Source organism: Camelina sativa, chromosome 4 (assembly GCF_000633955.1).
Source record: "Camelina sativa cultivar DH55 chromosome 4, Cs, whole genome shotgun sequence".
Taxonomy (NCBI): domain Eukaryota; kingdom Viridiplantae; phylum Streptophyta; class Magnoliopsida; order Brassicales; family Brassicaceae; genus Camelina; species Camelina sativa.
Window position 1 is genome coordinate 20,926,575 of NC_025688.1, and position 17,859 is coordinate 20,944,433.

A 17,859-nucleotide genomic window follows, 5' to 3' on the forward strand; every position below is an offset into this window, starting at 1 on the left:
GTGATCCATTCAGACCTTGTGAAAATAACGAGAAAATACTTGGTCCCGAAGTACCTTATATGAGTGCTATCGGTGGACTCATGTATCTTGCAAATTGCACTAGACCGTATATTGCATTTGGTATGAATCTACTTGCAAGATACAACTTATCCTCTACTCGCAGGCATTGGAATGGGATAAAAATATCTTCAAGGTACGATTGACTTGGGAATATTCTATCCTAGAAACTCTTCGGTTGGTCTTGTTGGTTTTGCAGATGCAGGATATTTATCAGATCCACATAAATCCCGATCCCAAACTGGATATGTTTTCACAATTGGAGGAACTGCAATCTCATGGCGCTCACAGAAACAGACTTTGGTCACCACTTCCTCAAATCATGCAGAAATAATTGCTCTTCATTAAGCATCGAGAGAATGTGTATGGCTCAGATCAATGACTAACCACATACAAGAATCGAGTGGAATAATCACCAATAAAACGCCAACAATATTATTTGAAGACAATGTTGCTTGTGTCGCCCAAATCAAAGAAGGTTACATCAAGAGCGACAGAATAAAGCATATACCTCCAAGATTTTTTTCTTACACTCAAGAACTCGAGCAAAAGAAGGAAGTTGATATTCAACATATCCGCTCAAGTGACAATGCAGCAGATCTATTCACAAAGGTGCTTCCAACTACCACATTCAGAAAGCATATTCACAATATTGGAATTTGTCATCTACGAGATTTATGAAGAAAGATTATACATATCTTTTCAAGGGAGAGATTACGTTACTATACTCTTTTTCCCTTGTCATGGTTTTTATCCCAATGGATTTTCCCGTGACAAGGTTTTTAATGATGTAGTATGTAACTCGTCAACGATGATAAATAATCAAAGGGGAATATTGTAAAACACATGTATAATTATTCCATTACAAGATACATGTTATTACATGTCCATATAGTGTTACATAATATTTATATAGTGTTAACACTTGTCATTACCAAAACTAATAAATTGGTGACTCATATTTTATGTACTTCACTATAAATAGGAAAAAGTGTTAGTATTTAATAGTGATATATGTAAGAAAGTAAGGAACAAAACATAATAAACTCTATTGTTCATATTCCTTTCTTATCTTCTACTACTCTTTGTTTCTCTTGTCCCTAATCTCTCACTCTCATTCTCGCTGCTGCTCCTTCTCTCACTTTATCACTTTATTATTTCTCATTCTATTTACAACATATTATAAACAGTACTTATAGTTATAATTCACAACATATCTTGTTTTTTTTAAATTCCAAAATTCATTTACCAAAAGAAAAAAAAAAATCTTAATTTGTTACAGCTATATATATATATATATATATATAACTGTTTCATCAAACAATACCAAATATATTACACTTTTATTTTAATTTCCGAAACAACAACTAAAAAACCATTAACAAACATTCATTATTTTTCAAGGTTTTAAACGTATTACTGCAACTTCGCTTATTACTCAAAGCTTCGGTTCTATTTTATAGCTAAACAAAACTATAGACTCTCTACAGACAACATATATCACCCAAAAAACAAAACTATAGACTCTCTACAGGTGCATATTTTATAGCTCAGTTTGTATCAAGATCACGACTATGCTTCTCGAACACGTCCGCAGCATATTTCCAGTTGATCACGCTCCATATGTTCTTCAAGTACTCCGCTCTTGCATTCTTGTACTGCATTACCCGCACCGAATTGATCATGGTTAACATTCAGTTCGGTGGTTTCCTTACTAAAACGGATATGTTCTACTAGTCGAGTGTCATAGTTAAGATTAGATAGAGTACCTGTGGATAGTAGGCATGCTCCCACACGTCAATCCCGATTAGAGGAACCAAGTGTGTTCCTTTTGTCACCAATGGATCCTGTATTCTCTCCTTTTCTTTTATTTGTTTTCGAATTTTTTAAAGAGATGTTACAAAATTAGTTTAATTAATACATTGACCTACCTGATTGGCTGTGGTCTCGACGACGAGTCTCTTTAGCTCTCTGTCTAATCCAAGCCACTAATATAAAGGAACCAAATACATATTATCGAAAACAAATTATCCCTTTAAGAAAAAAAAATTCATATTTACCATTCAATCAACAATATTATTTTTGAACCACGATTTTAGAGATAGAAACGTGCCAAAGTTCATAGGTTTCAAATACGGAAAGAAATGGTTCATCGTTATAGACTTGTTACACTAACACATTTTTTCTGGTCATTAATGATTATATCCTTTTTCCATTCGAACAGAGTCCTACATCACATATCCGATTCAAATAAAAACATAATATCGACGTCATTTCAGAATATTTAAAAACTTTCATCACTAACACTAACCAAACGTATTGCTAAATGCTAATGAAATGAGACTCTAACAAAAAGCTTACCACCCATCCAGATCCCTGCACAGCTGCTCCTTCTGCGTTCATCTTTTGGATCAATCCCTCGAAGGATCCAAAATGAGCATCAATCGCCGAAGACAAAGGATCATGCGGTGGCTTGCCACCTCCTTCCTATACCATTTTAGTTTGACCCAGTATATAAGAGAGGAAACAAAAAATCATCGTATATAGAAGATGGGAGTAACGAAGAAGTAACATATTGGTACATGAACAGGGGCTAGGTTTTTCCAGAAGATTGCATGGTTAACGTGACCTACAAGCAAAGCAAATTTAAAATAAATCAAATTCCACCGGAAGATTGTGATTAGATCTTAGTCGTTTAAAATTAGAGCTATGTTTTGACCTCCGCCGTTGAACTTGATGAGGCTTTGGAGTTTGACGACGGAGGAGTGATCACCGTCGGCCATGGCAGAGCGAAGGCTGTTAAGGGCTTTGTTGTACTGAGTGACATAAGTCTGGTGGTGTTTCTGGTGATGTAGCCGCATGATCTCCTCGCTAATAACTGGCTCTAGCGCATCATAAGCGTAAGGAAGATCAGGCAGTGAAGCTGTCTTCGTTGATTCGAGACACGGGTCCATGGTAGTTGCTCCGGCGTCGTGAAGACTCGCTGCGAAGATCACAAGGACGATAATAAACACGACAGTGGTCATGCTTTGTTTTTTATATATATGTACACACTAAATTAAGCGAGAGGTGGATTTTATTTAGATAACTATACGAAGAGATTAAGCCACGTAAGATTTGACTGATCCACTTGTCGATCTATAACGCTTCATGGCTTTAGGCCTTTTGCATAGTTGCCAAGTCTGATAGTTGCTCGTTTTGTGTCGCAACCTTATTGCGATGCTTATTAATTATGATGTTGTTGTTGTGTGTGCTTTTGTCGTTGTGTAGTTTATGGCACCATCGAAAATGTAAAATGCAAACGCGATATAGACCCAAAGCTTAGTCCAATGATCCAATCCTTATATGCAGAAGATCAACGCAAATTCAGACTATTGTGTCAGCGCAATAAGCAGCCATGTGTCACGTGAAATCATTGACTAGTTTTTATTCCCTTCTTTCATTATTTGTAGAGTTCCGGACTATGGCCATGTTCTGTTTGGTGCAACCGGCAATGGGAGTTAGAGACTCTTTAAGTCCAGAGAGAAAGAAAAGAAAAAAAAAACAAGCAAAGCCCATAAAACCATACGAACCACAAAAACTTTCTTCAAAAACTCAAAAACGAAAGGCCCAAAACATTTAATGTACACCGTGGAGTCTGACGTGGCGTAATCAATGGCGTAGATTAAAAATGACGTGGAAGACACAAGAACTCCACAGTTTAAAACACTCACCAGCGTGTGCCCGCCCAAGCCATGCACACAGCGAAACCGCGTCGCCACGTTCTCCTTCCCTTATAACGCCTTCACGTAAAATCCAACCGTCCGATTAAAATCCAACGGTTAAGATCAAATCTCAATCGAATCATTATCGTTTACACTTTCCAGGAAATAATCACCTAACTAAAGCCACCTCAGACTTTTGAGGATAACGTGAATAATAAGTTAAACGCGATTTCTACTATCTCTAAATCTCAACCGTCCGATCACAAACAACTTACACAACTCCTCCATGGAGAATATAATTAAACAACAACAAAAAAATTAGTTATATACAATAAATAAACTAATCATGTCATTGCCATTGGATTGTGTGTGGCTGCGTCAGTAAAACGTATTCTTATATAAGCAACAACCATTGGTGTGAAACTGTGATTGCTTCTTCTATAAAGAAACCGTCAAACCGAATTCATTTCATATATATATTTTCGTGAAGCAATCTCCAATCTTAAAATCCGCATCTCTTCTCCGATTCGTCTATCTGCAATTGAGTCTTCCGGAGATGGCGGCGTCTGCGAGGATCTGTTGCGGAGGAGGAAGTGCATGTGCCGTTCGTTGTGATCGGCGTGCGGTGGATTTGAATTCTCGGTCGTTTTGTGTTGTTCCGGTGACGAATCGACGGAATTTGTGTGAGATCGGGAAGGTTTCGATGTCGATGGATGATTTTGCACCACCACCGTCCGCGGCGGTGAATGTTGATCGGATCGGTGAGAGGAAACGTGGCGGATCTGTTGTGTCGAGGGAGAAGCTTGATGTGTGGTTGAGGGATTCAGTTGTTGAGATCGTTAAGAATCTTAGGGAGTCTCCGTTGTTGATGCACTTATACGCGGAGGCGAACGGTCGTTTGACTACGACGGCGACAAGTCCGGAGGCGGAAGATTGGCCGGAGATGAAAGGGAGGTGGGGTAGAGGGAAAGAGAGGACACCGGAGGGGGTTATATTCGTTGAGAAGCTTAAGGACGGCGACGTAGCGGATCAAGGAGATGATGGTGAGGATTACGATGGAATCAACGACGGTGGCGCGTGTGGAGATACGAGCGCGTGGGGGATTGTGGCGCAAGGAAGAGGGACGGATTTTGGACCGGTTTGTTATTTGTTGAAAACGACCCGGGTTGGGTCCGGTATGGGGACGGTTTGCACCCATTTCTGCTTGGTTAAGGTTAAGAGCTTTAGGGAGACGGCTATGTCACAGTTGAATAACTCGTGGTTGGTGCAGACTGGTCAATGAAAACAAGTCAAAGGATTGATCTGTATATTTTTATTCACTTTGGGTTTTGATTATGAAACCCTTATGGATGATCAAATGATTTGGTGAACTAAAATGTAAATAACAAAAGGTTTTAATTGGTTATAGTGATTGGGTTCATCAAAGAACATTGTTAGTTTGTTACTATTGTAGTAGAAAACTTAATAGTAGACCAACTTGTAAGATCAAGAGTTTCCTGGATGATATGTTACTCCATTACACCACAATATGCGAAAGTGTAGATGGATTGGGAGTGTAAATTTAGTGATCATAGCAGCAAGCCAAGTTTAGACTCCAATCCTATGCCGACGGGAAAATTCCGGAGTCGACCACGGGGATCGAGAGAAGAAAAAAATGAATAAACGACGACGACGTGGGACTGAACATAAATGTGATGATTGTATGTATTATTGGATCATTACAGCTCTTTGCCCCGTGAATCTGTCGAGAATGGTTTTGAAAATTAAGGCCTGTTTAAATAAGGACGGTATAATAGACCTTCGTTCCTCTAGGCTACGGTTTGTGTTTGTATGCTCCTTCGTATATTATTATTCTATGATTGGCTACATCTCAATGCTCCAAATCAAGACACTCATGAAGTGATGAAACGATTGCTTTGACTTGGCACATAGAAAGATAGGAATCGGTGCTATTGCTACCATCAACTCCCAAGCTTACTACCACTTATACTCGTCGTTGACAATACATTGCGGAACAAGCCTCATTTATCTACGACCAACTCGGAGTTATCTGCAAATTGATCTATGAGTCTTTATCTTTTCTCTTTCCAAATGGAACAAAAAAAAAATTGTTTTGGAACCTGTATAATTCCTTGGACAGGTTATTATTATACTTATTATTAGAAGCTAGTTTGTGCTTTTTTTTTTTCAGTTTAAAGATTGCACATAGCATAAACATGTCAAAAAAAACTCAAAGCCGTGTTATAGTTTTCTTGTCCCACAAACAGTAAAAAATGTACTATATAGTAATTCGAAGAAATTGACTCCTAAATCCTAAGACACTTTTTTTTTCAGGTTACATTTGAAATGAGAAAAGGTTAGCATAATGGCTTAGAAAGTCTCAAAACGTTAGATGCCATCTCAATTTAATGCAATCGTTTATGTTTCCAATGAAATTTTAAGATGTGAATTAAAAAGTACTTGGAAATTTTGCAAATTAACCAGGCTCGGTTTTTGATTCGGACGATGTGAATTTAGTTAGTAGTACATCGTTGTCTTCTATTCTTTTATTGAAACGATAAATTTATACTTCCACTGTCGTATTAATTTCTTCTTTCCCAACTCCGAGAGAGATAAACGTGGTCTGTTTCAGACAAGGCATGCTCAATTCCTCTTTTATTGGCCATTGAAACTAGGGTTCTTCTGTTATTACTCAAGAAAGCCAAAATGAATAATGTATTTTAATTACTGATTCTTGAGACGTTTCCTCGATTCCCATAATCCAATAAAGATCAGAAGAGACTAATTGATGAGTTTTCACAGAGTCCCATGCACATGGTTGAAACAAATGAAGCATCTTGAAGTTCTTTATTCAGAAAGCATCGCCACACCAAGTCACTAACTCTATAGCAGCCTTTTTCTTAATTCTTGAATTTCTTAACCCTAAGTTATTTTTTGTTTGTCTCACAAGAAACTTTATCTTCTAAGTATATGACTGCTAAAAGAAGGTTGAAACTTGAAAATGAATACTACATCTTTCTTTCATAACAATTATGATTTTAACAAGAGAGTCCCAAATTATGGAACCCGGTGAAGACAAATCCGATAAAACACTAGAATGTTAAGAACAATAAACAGAGGAAGCTACAAACAGTGAAACTGAAACTAAAAGACACAAAACATAAAACTTCAGAGATTTATCAAAAAACAAACACAGACAAGGATCTCTCTTAGACTCTTACAAACCCAAATCAACAAAACGGATTCCTCTTCGCCGGAACTTGGTAGTGAAAAAACATGTTAGTTTTGATTTTTTTTCAACTCGAACCCAACTCATCTGAGCTCCCTGAAGGGCATCTGATCATCCTCAATATGTTAACAGCTTCTCCCATGTGTGGTCTACTAGATGGAACCTGAGAAGTGCAAATAAGCCCTAGTTTTATCACTGCAATCGCTTCTTCTACCGGAAACTTCCCTTGCAGCCTCGGATCAATACATTCATCTGCTCTTCCATCTTCAAGAGCTTCTCTCACCATATCACACAGAACCACAACATCATCTTCCATATACTCCACAGGCTTTTTACCTGTAACCACTTCAAGAACCAAGACCCCGAATCCATAAACATCGCATTTCTCTGTTATTTTCACCGTTCTACAGGCAAACTCTGGAGCCATGTATCCCAAAGCACTCTGTATCTTGCTGCTCAGAACGTACCTATCTAGCATTGGTAATAGCCTCGCTAATCCGTAGTCTCCAACTTTAGGCTCACCAGAGCTGTCTAGCAACACATTGCTCGATTTGATGTTGTAGTGGATGACGTTTGATTGGTGCAAATATGCTAAGCATTTGGCTGTACCGAGGATGACGTTGAACCGGTCATTCCAAGAAAGCGAGCTACTACCTCCTGGTGCTTCGTGTAAGTGTTTATATAAACTCCCACCAGACAGAAACTCATAGATAAGAAGCTGAAGAGATGTTGCCCAGTAATAACCTTCGAGTTTAACCAGATTTGAATGCCTGAGCTTCCCAAGTTTCTTGACCTCTCTTTCGAATTCTTCCTGGGACTTGACAAGACTTGAGATAGTGAGCTTCTTGATAGCCACGGGATAGCCATCTCTGATAACTGTTCTGTACACTGCTCCAAATCCACCTCGACCGAGCTCACAATCTTTGTTAAGCAGAGCATGTGTTCCCGTGCTGAAATCAGGTTCACCTGAGAACATCACAAGCTTCCCTGAGTTGCTATCAGTAGTGGGAGATCGGCTGAAGTCATCTCCGCCTGAGAACGTAAGCGGTACAGCTGATCTTGAAACTGTTGATGCGCGCACTCTCAGATTAAGCACTGTGATGGCTATTACACCAACCACAATGGCTGCAGCAGCACTAATGGCTATTAAAGAAGATATACTAAGGAGTATTCTTTTGTGACCAGCACCAGCAGGCATCACTTCACCCGAGGAAGGATCGATAGTTGAATTAGGATTCAACACTATCGGTTTAGGGGCAACAGCGGGACAAGAGTTATTGACAACAGCACCGCAAATTCCCGGGTTTCCTGATACTGAATTCGGAGACAATCCGTTGAAGATCCCACCTGCAGGTAGCTCCCCAAAGAGATGGTTATGAGACATGTTGAAGGTGTGAAGATACCCGAGATTAGCCAACTGTTTAGGAAGAGTTCCGGTCAGTTCATTAAATGATATGTCGACTTCTTCGAGCTTTGTAAGTTTTGCGAGTTCTGGTGGAATTGAGCCTAGCAGCTTGTTATGTGACAGGATCCTGAGGAGAAAAACATGAAACATAATATACTGTTAAGACAGAATCTTTAATGAGAAAATCTTTAACTGGATGCAACTTCAAGCAAAAGAGACTTACAAAGACCGAAGGGGACTGCAATTCTTGATGGAAGGTGGAATATTTCCGGCCAACAAGTTATTGTCTAGTCTCAACTCCTCCAAAGAAACAGCTCCACCTGTTTCTCGAGGAATCGTTCCATTAAGCTGATTGTGACTCAAATCAAGGACGACCAAGTGCTTTAGTTCCCCAATGGTACTGGGGATGGGGCCGGTAAGAGAGTTTCTGGACAGATGCAAACCTTCCAAGTCTCTAAGATCACCTAGACCATCTCCAATCTCGCCAGAGAAGGAATTGTGGGAGAGATCCAACACTTGGATCTTCTTGATACCTCCAGTAGAGTTATCATTCTTTAATGCAGAAACATCACGAGAACCATCTTGAAATATCAACATGGGAAGCTTTCCAGTTAGTGAATTCCCACTTATATCCAAGGCCAAGAGGTTGATACAGTTGGCTGTTGAGTCCGGCAAGCTACCAATAAGCCCATTTCCAGAGAAGTTCAGAACTTTCAATGCTAGAAGGTTGCCTATGGAGTCTGGAACTTGCCCTGTAAACTTGTTCATTGAAAGATCCAAAGTCTCAAGACTCCTCATTTCACCAATCCACTTTGGAACTTCCCCTTCTAACGCATTCTTTCCCAAGTTGAGAGAATAACACAAACTGAGCTGCTGAAATGTATCAGGTAAGCTCCCAGATAGAGAGTTGTCACTAAGATCGATAGTCTTAAGCAGCATACAGCTCCCAATTTCGCTAGGAATAGGACCAGACAAACGGTTTCTACTCAAATCAAGAGAACGCAAGTTGTTTAATCTGTCTATCTTCTCAGGAAACTCTCCCTCTAACTCATTCCTCGACAAATCAAGCGATCTTAGAGTGTTCAAAGACCAAATCCCAGAAGGCATAGAACCAGAGAAACGATTTGAAGACAAGTTTAAAGAAGCAAGAGACGAGCACGAGCTTATACTAACCGGAATCTTCCCAGTAAGCTTGTTCTTAGCAAGAGACAAAACTCTTAACGACCCACATTGCTTGAAAAACCCATCAGGTAGCGAACCAGACAACGCATTGCTGCTCAAGTCGACAACTTTAAGGTTAACAAGGCTCAGCAGAAAATTAGGGTTAATGATTCCGGTGAGATTGTTGTTGGAGAGAGAGAGCTTATGAAGAAACTGAAGCTGAAGTAGCCCACGACCAATTCGACCAGAGAGAGAGAAGCCATCTAGGGTGAGCTCAGTGACTCGATTCGTTCTGGGATGACATTTGACTCCGGTCCAGCTACAAGGAGTGTAGTCATCTTCGTTCCAAGAAGCTAGCTTTTGCTCTGGATCTCGTAAATCGGCTTCGAAGACAATGAGACCCAAAACGTCGTCGTTTAAAGGCGGGTCTAGAGATCTCACCGGAGTCACCATCACCAACACCACCGACACCAACAAGACTGTAAAAATCAGTGCTTTATGCATCTTTCCTCGACCCACACTTCTTCCGTTTTACAGATTTTAGTTGCGGAAGAGCTCCATTTTTGAGTTTTTGAGCTGAGAAAATTAGAAGAAAACAAAAAAAAAAAAAAAAACAGATGAACAACAATAACAACAGCAACGACAACAAAAGAAATAGTACAGCTCAAAAAAAAAAAAAAAAAAAACTTTTTTGTTCGTATTCAGGTTTTAGATTGAGTACAAGAAGATAACCAAAAAGAAAAAAGAAACAACGGCTACATTTGTGACCAACGGAGAGAATTGAGAAGAAGAAAAAAAAACATAAAAACAAGATGAATAAAATCAAGTAGACGAAGTAACTGAAGAAATTAAAGATTTTTTTTTAAAAAATGAGTGGAATTAACACTAGGGGTAATGTTAAGCAAAAGTCTAAAAATTTGAGCTATTAAAAAAAAAAATAGTAGGACAGTTTCGATCTGAGAATGAGAAAAGTTACTAAAAATGAGGAACAACAACAATTTTACCTGGAAATAATTATCTTCCGGGTAAAGCTTTTTTCTCAAGGGAAGAATGTTGCAGCTCAGGCGAGAAAGAAAAAAAAACACCACCGAAGAACAAAGAAAAAAAAAGTAAGAGGGACACGAGCTTCTTCTTCTTCTTCCTTCTTCTTGGTAGGTTTTGTGGCTTTTAAAGAACAGTGAGAATTTGTTGAAGAAGTAGAGGAAGNAAAAAAAAAAAAAAAAAAAAAAAAAAAAAAGAAAAAGGCGAAGCAGAGAGAGAGAGAGAGTAATTAAAAGCTGCCTTTATCAACGGGCTGTAAAGAAGAGAGACGTGGGGCCCGAGGAAGGTGGGTGGACTCATTAAATCGAAATTGACACGTGTACTCATCTTGTTGGGTTTGTTTTATCCGACTTGGCTGCCACGTGGCTTTTCTTCTTTTTTCGTAGAAGTGGGGGAAATTGAATGAATAAAATGATTGGCCAACTCATTTAAGAAAGAAAGAAGCAAATATACTTATATTTGTAATTACTAAACTATCCTTTCCCAAACAAGTAGAAAACTTTCTTTATTGGGTTTTTTTTACATGCTCTGTCTTTTTTTAAAAAAAATTTGATTCAAATATAGTTCACATAAAATGGGAAATGTGGTTGGTTCTCTCATTCAGATTTTAGGTAATTTATGCAGACAGAGACAGTGGCTAAAAGTGGTCATCACAATAGATTTTGTTTAGGTAATTTATTCCCTTTTTGATGAAAGAACATTAATGTAGTTGGGTTAGGAATGAGGATGGGTGACCTGGAAAAAATAAAATAAAAATTGTGGTGCTTAGAAATCACTTGTTCATTAATAGTTTGCAACCATATAATTAATTCGTTTATGTACAAATGTCTTGTTCACTGCACCATACTTATTTATTATGGGTTTAGTAAAGTATATAGTATTTTTTTTCTATAGAATTATGGGGGTTTTGAAAATTGGATCACAAGCCTAAGGATATTTGGTTGACCTTGAAAGAGCAATAGATGTAAAAATTTGGTATCTTCTGTTTGTGCAAGGAATCATCCACTATGTGAACTTTTTTTTTCTAAGAGGATGAACATGTGATGAATAACTAAGTGTCAAACACATATTGACATAAAATAAAACACTTGAAAAAAACATATAATAGATGATGAGAAAAAATAATAATAACATAACCCATTGAGCATGCTCTTTTGAATTTTTTTAGTTGTCTTTCTCGTTAGAGAGATTTGGTCCGAGTCAAGACATTTTATCAGACTGCGGTCTCTCTCCCTCCACACCTATGTTTTCATTTTATATTCTTTTTGACAGTAAAAATTGTTTATTTAAATAAAATGAAACTGAAAAGAAAAGAAAAAAAAAAGTGAAAAAGAACTCTCTTCCCCATGGAGGGAAAACAACCGTTCATGGAGATTTTTGGAATTTACTATTTGTTTGCATTTAAAATTTTAACAAGAAGGCTATTTTTATATATTGAAGGTCAAATTCACAAAGTTTCAAGAGCTTTCAAGGAATTTTTTGGGCAGTGTGTGCCGGACCGTAGATATAATTCACATTTGCTGTTCTTCACTTTCTATCTCTATTATTTTTACTCTTTGTTTGTTTTTATGGTTGTTATTTATTTCCACATTTAATTTTTTACTCGAAACTTCATCTATCATAACAGGATTGGCATTTAGGACCAACCATTAAAAGATGAATTTTACTTTCTGGTGTTTGGCAAATTTAATTTGTTCTGCAAGTTCCAAATTTCCTTAGTACTATTTTATTGATTCTATTATAAAAAAAAGTAATTATTCTATGGTAACTAATTTCGTATAACATGAGTCCAACTCTTCCATTTTAGGCCCACTAAGGTATAAGTATAACCGTGAGGCAGCAGGGCTTAGCAAAGTTCTATATCCCCCTATGATTAGTGATGTTTTTGGTTTGTAAACAAGAAGAAAAAAATCGTGTTTACATTGCTTATTAACTTTGCACCCCAAATATATATATATATATATAGTTTATTAACATGTTTACATGTGTACTTTAATTCTTTTAAGCCAAAAATTGTTGTACATTCTTTTCAGAAAAGAAACAAAAAGAAATTGGACTTACAAGTGCAACTCGAAGCAATAACAACTACAAGGCCCATGCGAACTATGCAAGTAACAGATCGGTCAAAAGATTTCGTATTAAAAACTTGAGGTTTTCACGATAATTAAAATTAAATAAATATATCTTCTTGTAATTAAAAAAGAAGTACAAATAGGAGAATGTCCAAAATCCTTAATCTATTTATTCAAATTGCCACTCAATTATTACTAAAGGAGATACTTAATTGAAATTGAAAAGGACAAAATTGACAAAAAAAGCATAATCAATCGATTTTATCTGTAGGGTCCGCATCTTTATCCGAATACCCACCCGATTATTACCTCTTATCCATTGATTTGGGTATTTTTTTATTTATGTTGGGCTTCGCCGTTTGACAATCTTAGAAGAAGATTGGGCCTTACTTATCTGCAAAAATACAAATACAATTAATCGAGAGATTGTTTTAATGGCATAAGATTTAATGTATAAATCAGTTCATATCAATTTACGCAAATCATTGAAATTTATTATATCTCCAATTAACTTATAATCAGGGTCTCAGTTAACTAATTCCATAATAGAATAATTTCTTAAAAAACGCAGAGCAATAAGCAGAACTGTATATAGAAATTTGGAATTGTTGCATGAGAAAAATAATCCAGAGTTTCTCCAGCAAAGAGCTATCTTATGTCCAACAAATAATGATGTCAACACCATTAATGAGCGCCTGCTTGCGAAACTAGAAGGTAAGCATACTATTATGTTTGTTTTCTAATTACAATCGTTACATGCTACTTTAAACCAATCTTTATAACTCTTACTCTAACAACAGGTGAAGAAGTCGTCTATTTAAGTGCCGATAGTATAGATCCCCAAGATGTGGAATCATTAAGCAACCCAATTTTCAGTTCTGATTTCCTCAACAGTATCAAGCTTTCTGGGTTATCAAATCACTGTCTACAGCTAAAGATTGGTGCTCCAGTTATGCTGCTCAGAAACATAGATCCAAAAGGTGGATTATGTAACGGTACAAGATTGCAGATATCATAGATGGAGAATAACGTCTTAGAAGCCAAAGTTATAACTGGAGATAGAGTTGGCATAAGTTTTGATTCCTAAGGTTATGATAAAACCAACAGATCCCAAATTGCCTTTCCGGATGAGGAGGCGACAATTTCCTTTAGTTGTTGCATTCGCTATGACTATCAATAAGAGCCAAGGACAATCACTCAATGAAGTTGGACTCTTCCTACCTAGACCTGTATTTTCTCATGGGCAACTATATATGGCTCTATCAAGGGTGACATCGAAGAAAGGATTAAAGGTGCTAATTGTTGATAAAGAGAGTGAAATACAAAGCCAGACGATGACTGTTGTCTTCAAAGAAATATTCCAGAACTTGAAGAATTAGGCTATATTGATGTATGTAGCCTCCATGTCTAATATTTTAAATTTTTAATAATGCATTTCATTTTGTTTTGAACAAGAGAGGTACGTTTTTTCTTTGAAAAACTTCTTATAATAAAGCAATAAACAAATTTCTTTAACTATGTTTTGTTAATAAAATAATCTTTCATATTGTAGTAAAGAAACTAATCTGTCATATTGTAGATCCGAAATTGATCTCTTTCCCACCTTAATCCACAACTAAATTCACGCCCATTATATCTGTAAACAAGAGAGATATATTAATACTGCATATTACACATTATTAAAATTTAAAAGTACTAATTACAAATAACTGTTAAAGGTAAGTAAATATAAATTAAAAGACCATAAATTGAAATAAAAAAGGGAAAATTACCAGAGCTGAAAATATTTCATAGATGATAAACTACTAAAAAGACTTCTTATCAAATTACAGAAAATCCGCAAAGTTTATGAATATTGTATATTTTTCATTTGCAGAATCTCATTACTACCGTAAATAACGAGATATCATTTACTTAATAATCAAAACCTTCCAAAACTTAACGAAAGAAATTATACACTCTAGAATAGTATAAATAGGGACATTGTCAAAGAGCTACTCATCAGACACATTTCTTAGTTCCACTCCACTATTCTTATTATCACTTAAACTCTCGGTATGGCTACCAGCCAAATCAACAAAAACACTCAACATCCACTCCTTTCCGCTTGGTTTGATCTGAACAATCAATGTTCATATGCAAGACAACTCACTTTCGAAGATATTCCAAGATTTTATTATTGGAATCCCAAAGAAAAAAATTCATAAGAAGGCCAAGAAACATCAAGAGACTAAGGACAACATATGTTTCAAGTAAGATTGATGGTGATATATATTTGAAACTCCTATTCAGGTATATCAAGGGACCAATAAGTGATGAAGATATGAGGACATACAATGGTGTGATTTACGATTCANAGGGACATTGTGAAAGAGCTACTCATCAGACACATTTCTTAGTTCCACTCCACTTTTCTTATTATCACTTAAACTCTCGGTATGACTACCAGCCAAATCAACAAAAACACTCAACATCCACTCCTTTCCGCTTGGTTTGATCTGAACAATCAATGTTTATATGCAAGACAACTCACTTTCGAAGATATACCAGGATTTTATTATTGGAATCCCAAAGAAAAAAAATTCATAAGAAGGCCAAGAAACATCAACAGGCTAAGGACAACATATGTTTCAAGTAAGATTGATGGTGATATATATTTGAAACTCCTATTCAGGTATATCAAGGGACCAATAAGTGATGAAGATATGAGGACATACAATGGTGTGATTTACGATTCATACAAAGAAGCATGTTTGGCGAGAGGTTTATTAGAAGAATAAAATGATAATGATCACAATCCATCTACCTGTTTGTTTTTTATCTTCTTAAAATTTCTATTCTAGATAGCTTTCTGGCTTAATTACATCAATAATAAAACTTTCATGTTCTGTTTATTTCTGTCAAACGAAATCCAGAGGTTTACTAAATCCATCTCAGCCAAAAATACTAAAAATTACTGGCCAAATAAATTATTTGTAACAAAACAAGCAGAAACAAAAATGGTGTCCAATAAAATCTTGAAAAACTTAGGAGGAGAATAACTTACTAGGATTGTGTAGAGATTTGTATTTTGCTCCACTTCAGATTTTATAAGGTAGTTTAACCTAACGAAAAAAGCAAAATTAGCAGAGAAAATAGGCAAAGTAGACATTATATTTGTTTAAAGAAGATGATATATATAGCCGGTGTTAAACCACAATTGTTTTGCATTCTTACCATTGATTTGCTTTCAATACACTAGTATGTTCATAGTCCTTCTTCAATCCAATTTATGCAATTCCAATGAGCGCCTAATTCGAAGAAATTAAACCCTGTCAAAAGTAAATGGTTAACATTAGAGTTTCAGATTCAACAGAGTAGATGTAAAGACAGAATTTAAAGGGGTTCCGGATCCTTATCTTTCATTTAGGCTTCTTTTATTTGTTTTCCTGTTTTTAAGAACAAATCAACAAAAAAGGAAAACAGAAAATTCAAGATAAATCAGTATATTAATTCGATTAAACAACAAGAAACCAAAAATTACAAATTGGAAAAAGATTCAAACCTGGTAAAGAAGACCCATATTCGATCGAATACGTTTGGAATCCACACCTAATCTATGATGAAGAATAATAGAATATGTTAATGAGGAATCCATCCTTACATAATAGATTTAGTAATTGAGGAATCTACATCGAATCTATGACGAAGAAGGAAAAAAATGAATTAAAAGATCAATCTATTACCTTACTTATCCATTGATGTCGAAATCTGAAAATTACAAAAAGACAGATTATCGGATAATTCCGATCAATTTTGTGTAATCGGAGAATTAAAAAAAGACAGATTTTCGGATAAATCTGCTGATGGAGCCTTTACTGGGATTCCGAACTGAAAAGATCATTGCCTCAGAGATTATCGGATTAATCCGATCAATGATGTTGATTCAATTTGTTTTTGATCAAGAAAACTCTCTCGGTAAATCGTTTCGACTATTCTTGATTTTTTGTTTTCTTTCTCCCGATAACAAAATTAGAGGATAAGAGTGTTAATGCGCCAATTTCGGATTCACAATAAAAACCCATCTATTTTACTGATCAACATTTATAAAATTATGGCCCATTAATTCATTGTTTATGTTTCATCTATACTAATATTACACAATACATTATCTTTATGCTCATAATAATACAAAGTAAATGAAATTTTAATTTATTTCAGGTTATAGATATAAATAAACAAAAAAGAAAAAAAGATTATAAAAAAACCCAGACGTATTATATTTAGTTACAATCATATTAAAAATATAAAACCAAAAACTTTTCTATTTGCCAGATAATTTATTTTCAAAGAAAAAGGAACATAATCATTAACAAATGGATTTCAGTTTAAGGTTTCTGAAAAAACAACAACCAAATATCTACATCAGGATTGTAACACTATCTAAAGCGCGTCAAAACACCATGTACACATAACTTCATTACTAAATAAATAAATAAACCAATGTTTATTACTAATAATAAAAATATTCAAAATATAAAATTTTACCATTCACACTACTAATGTGTCATATATATTAGAAAGCCACTTTTACTTCATTTTTACACTTTATTTTAAAACTACATAAAAAACAACTATAACTTGATATTATTAAAAAAAATTATTACTACACATTTCTGAAATAAACATTTAAAAAAAATTTGGTACTTACAACTTTAAAAAACTTATTTAAAAATTTATGTAATCTATATACAAATAACTTTAGCATAATTTAATTAATATATATTGAATAATATCAAAATTATCCCGCGGTATACGGCGGATTAAAACCTAGTATATATATAAAATACATCGAACGGTCCCACAATTTTAAATTCAAAAACTAAAATTCTAAAATATATTTATAATTTTCAGAGAATCGGAGGGGGGGGGGCCTTCGTTACTGAGATTCTGATAGAGATTTGTGATCCATTTTGAAATAGAAAAATGATTATAAAATTAGCATCTTCATTATTCGCACGATTAGAGAAAGCCAAACAAATGGAAAATAAAAATTAATATTTAGATTTTGGTTATCATCGTACAAGATCCCAAAAGCACTGTCACTGACATAAACACCAAGTTTCTTACCAGTTTCCAGAGAACAAAAACACACAACTTGTTTTTTCTTAAATAATAAGAAAAATATCGAAAATCATATCAAATCAGCTC

The 17,859-nt window shown here is 35.6% G+C and overlaps 3 protein-coding genes and 1 long non-coding RNA gene across 5 annotated transcripts; 1 reads left to right on the forward strand and 3 right to left on the reverse strand.

Annotated features, from left to right (window-relative positions):
* Positions 1,426–3,118, reverse strand: LOC104781535 (superoxide dismutase [Mn] 2, mitochondrial-like). Its single transcript, XM_010506238.2, has 6 exons — positions 2,777–3,118; positions 2,640–2,686; positions 2,419–2,544; positions 1,989–2,045; positions 1,827–1,904; positions 1,426–1,715 (listed from the first exon to the last, which is right to left on the reverse strand). The coding sequence occupies exons 1-6, from the start codon at positions 3,081–3,083 to the stop codon at positions 1,608–1,610; spliced, it is 723 nt and encodes a 240-aa protein (XP_010504540.1). The 5' UTR covers positions 3,084–3,118; the 3' UTR covers positions 1,426–1,607.
* Positions 4,061–5,246, forward strand: LOC104781536. Its single transcript, XM_010506239.2, has one exon. It carries the CDS (start codon positions 4,318–4,320, stop codon positions 5,041–5,043), a length of 726 nt encoding a protein of 241 aa, XP_010504541.1. The 5' UTR covers positions 4,061–4,317; the 3' UTR covers positions 5,044–5,246.
* On the reverse strand, positions 6,799–10,785 carry LOC104781537 (probable LRR receptor-like serine/threonine-protein kinase IRK). The gene is made up of 3 exons (XM_010506240.2): positions 10,561–10,785; positions 8,619–10,132; positions 6,799–8,522 (listed from the first exon to the last, which is right to left on the reverse strand). The coding sequence occupies exons 2-3, from the start codon at positions 10,058–10,060 to the stop codon at positions 7,058–7,060; spliced, it is 2,907 nt and encodes a 968-aa protein (XP_010504542.1). The 5' UTR covers positions 10,061–10,132; positions 10,561–10,785; the 3' UTR covers positions 6,799–7,057.
* LOC104781539 lies at positions 14,185–16,653 on the reverse strand. 2 transcript variants are annotated; one of them, XR_766916.2, is made up of 5 exons: positions 16,395–16,653; positions 16,214–16,265; positions 15,886–16,097; positions 15,716–15,773; positions 14,185–14,305 (listed from the first exon to the last, which is right to left on the reverse strand). It is a non-coding gene; the product is annotated as an uncharacterized LOC104781539 (long non-coding RNA). The 2 variants fall into 2 exon arrangements; XR_002037612.1 differs by lacking the exon at positions 14,185–14,305 and adding an exon at positions 15,137–15,167.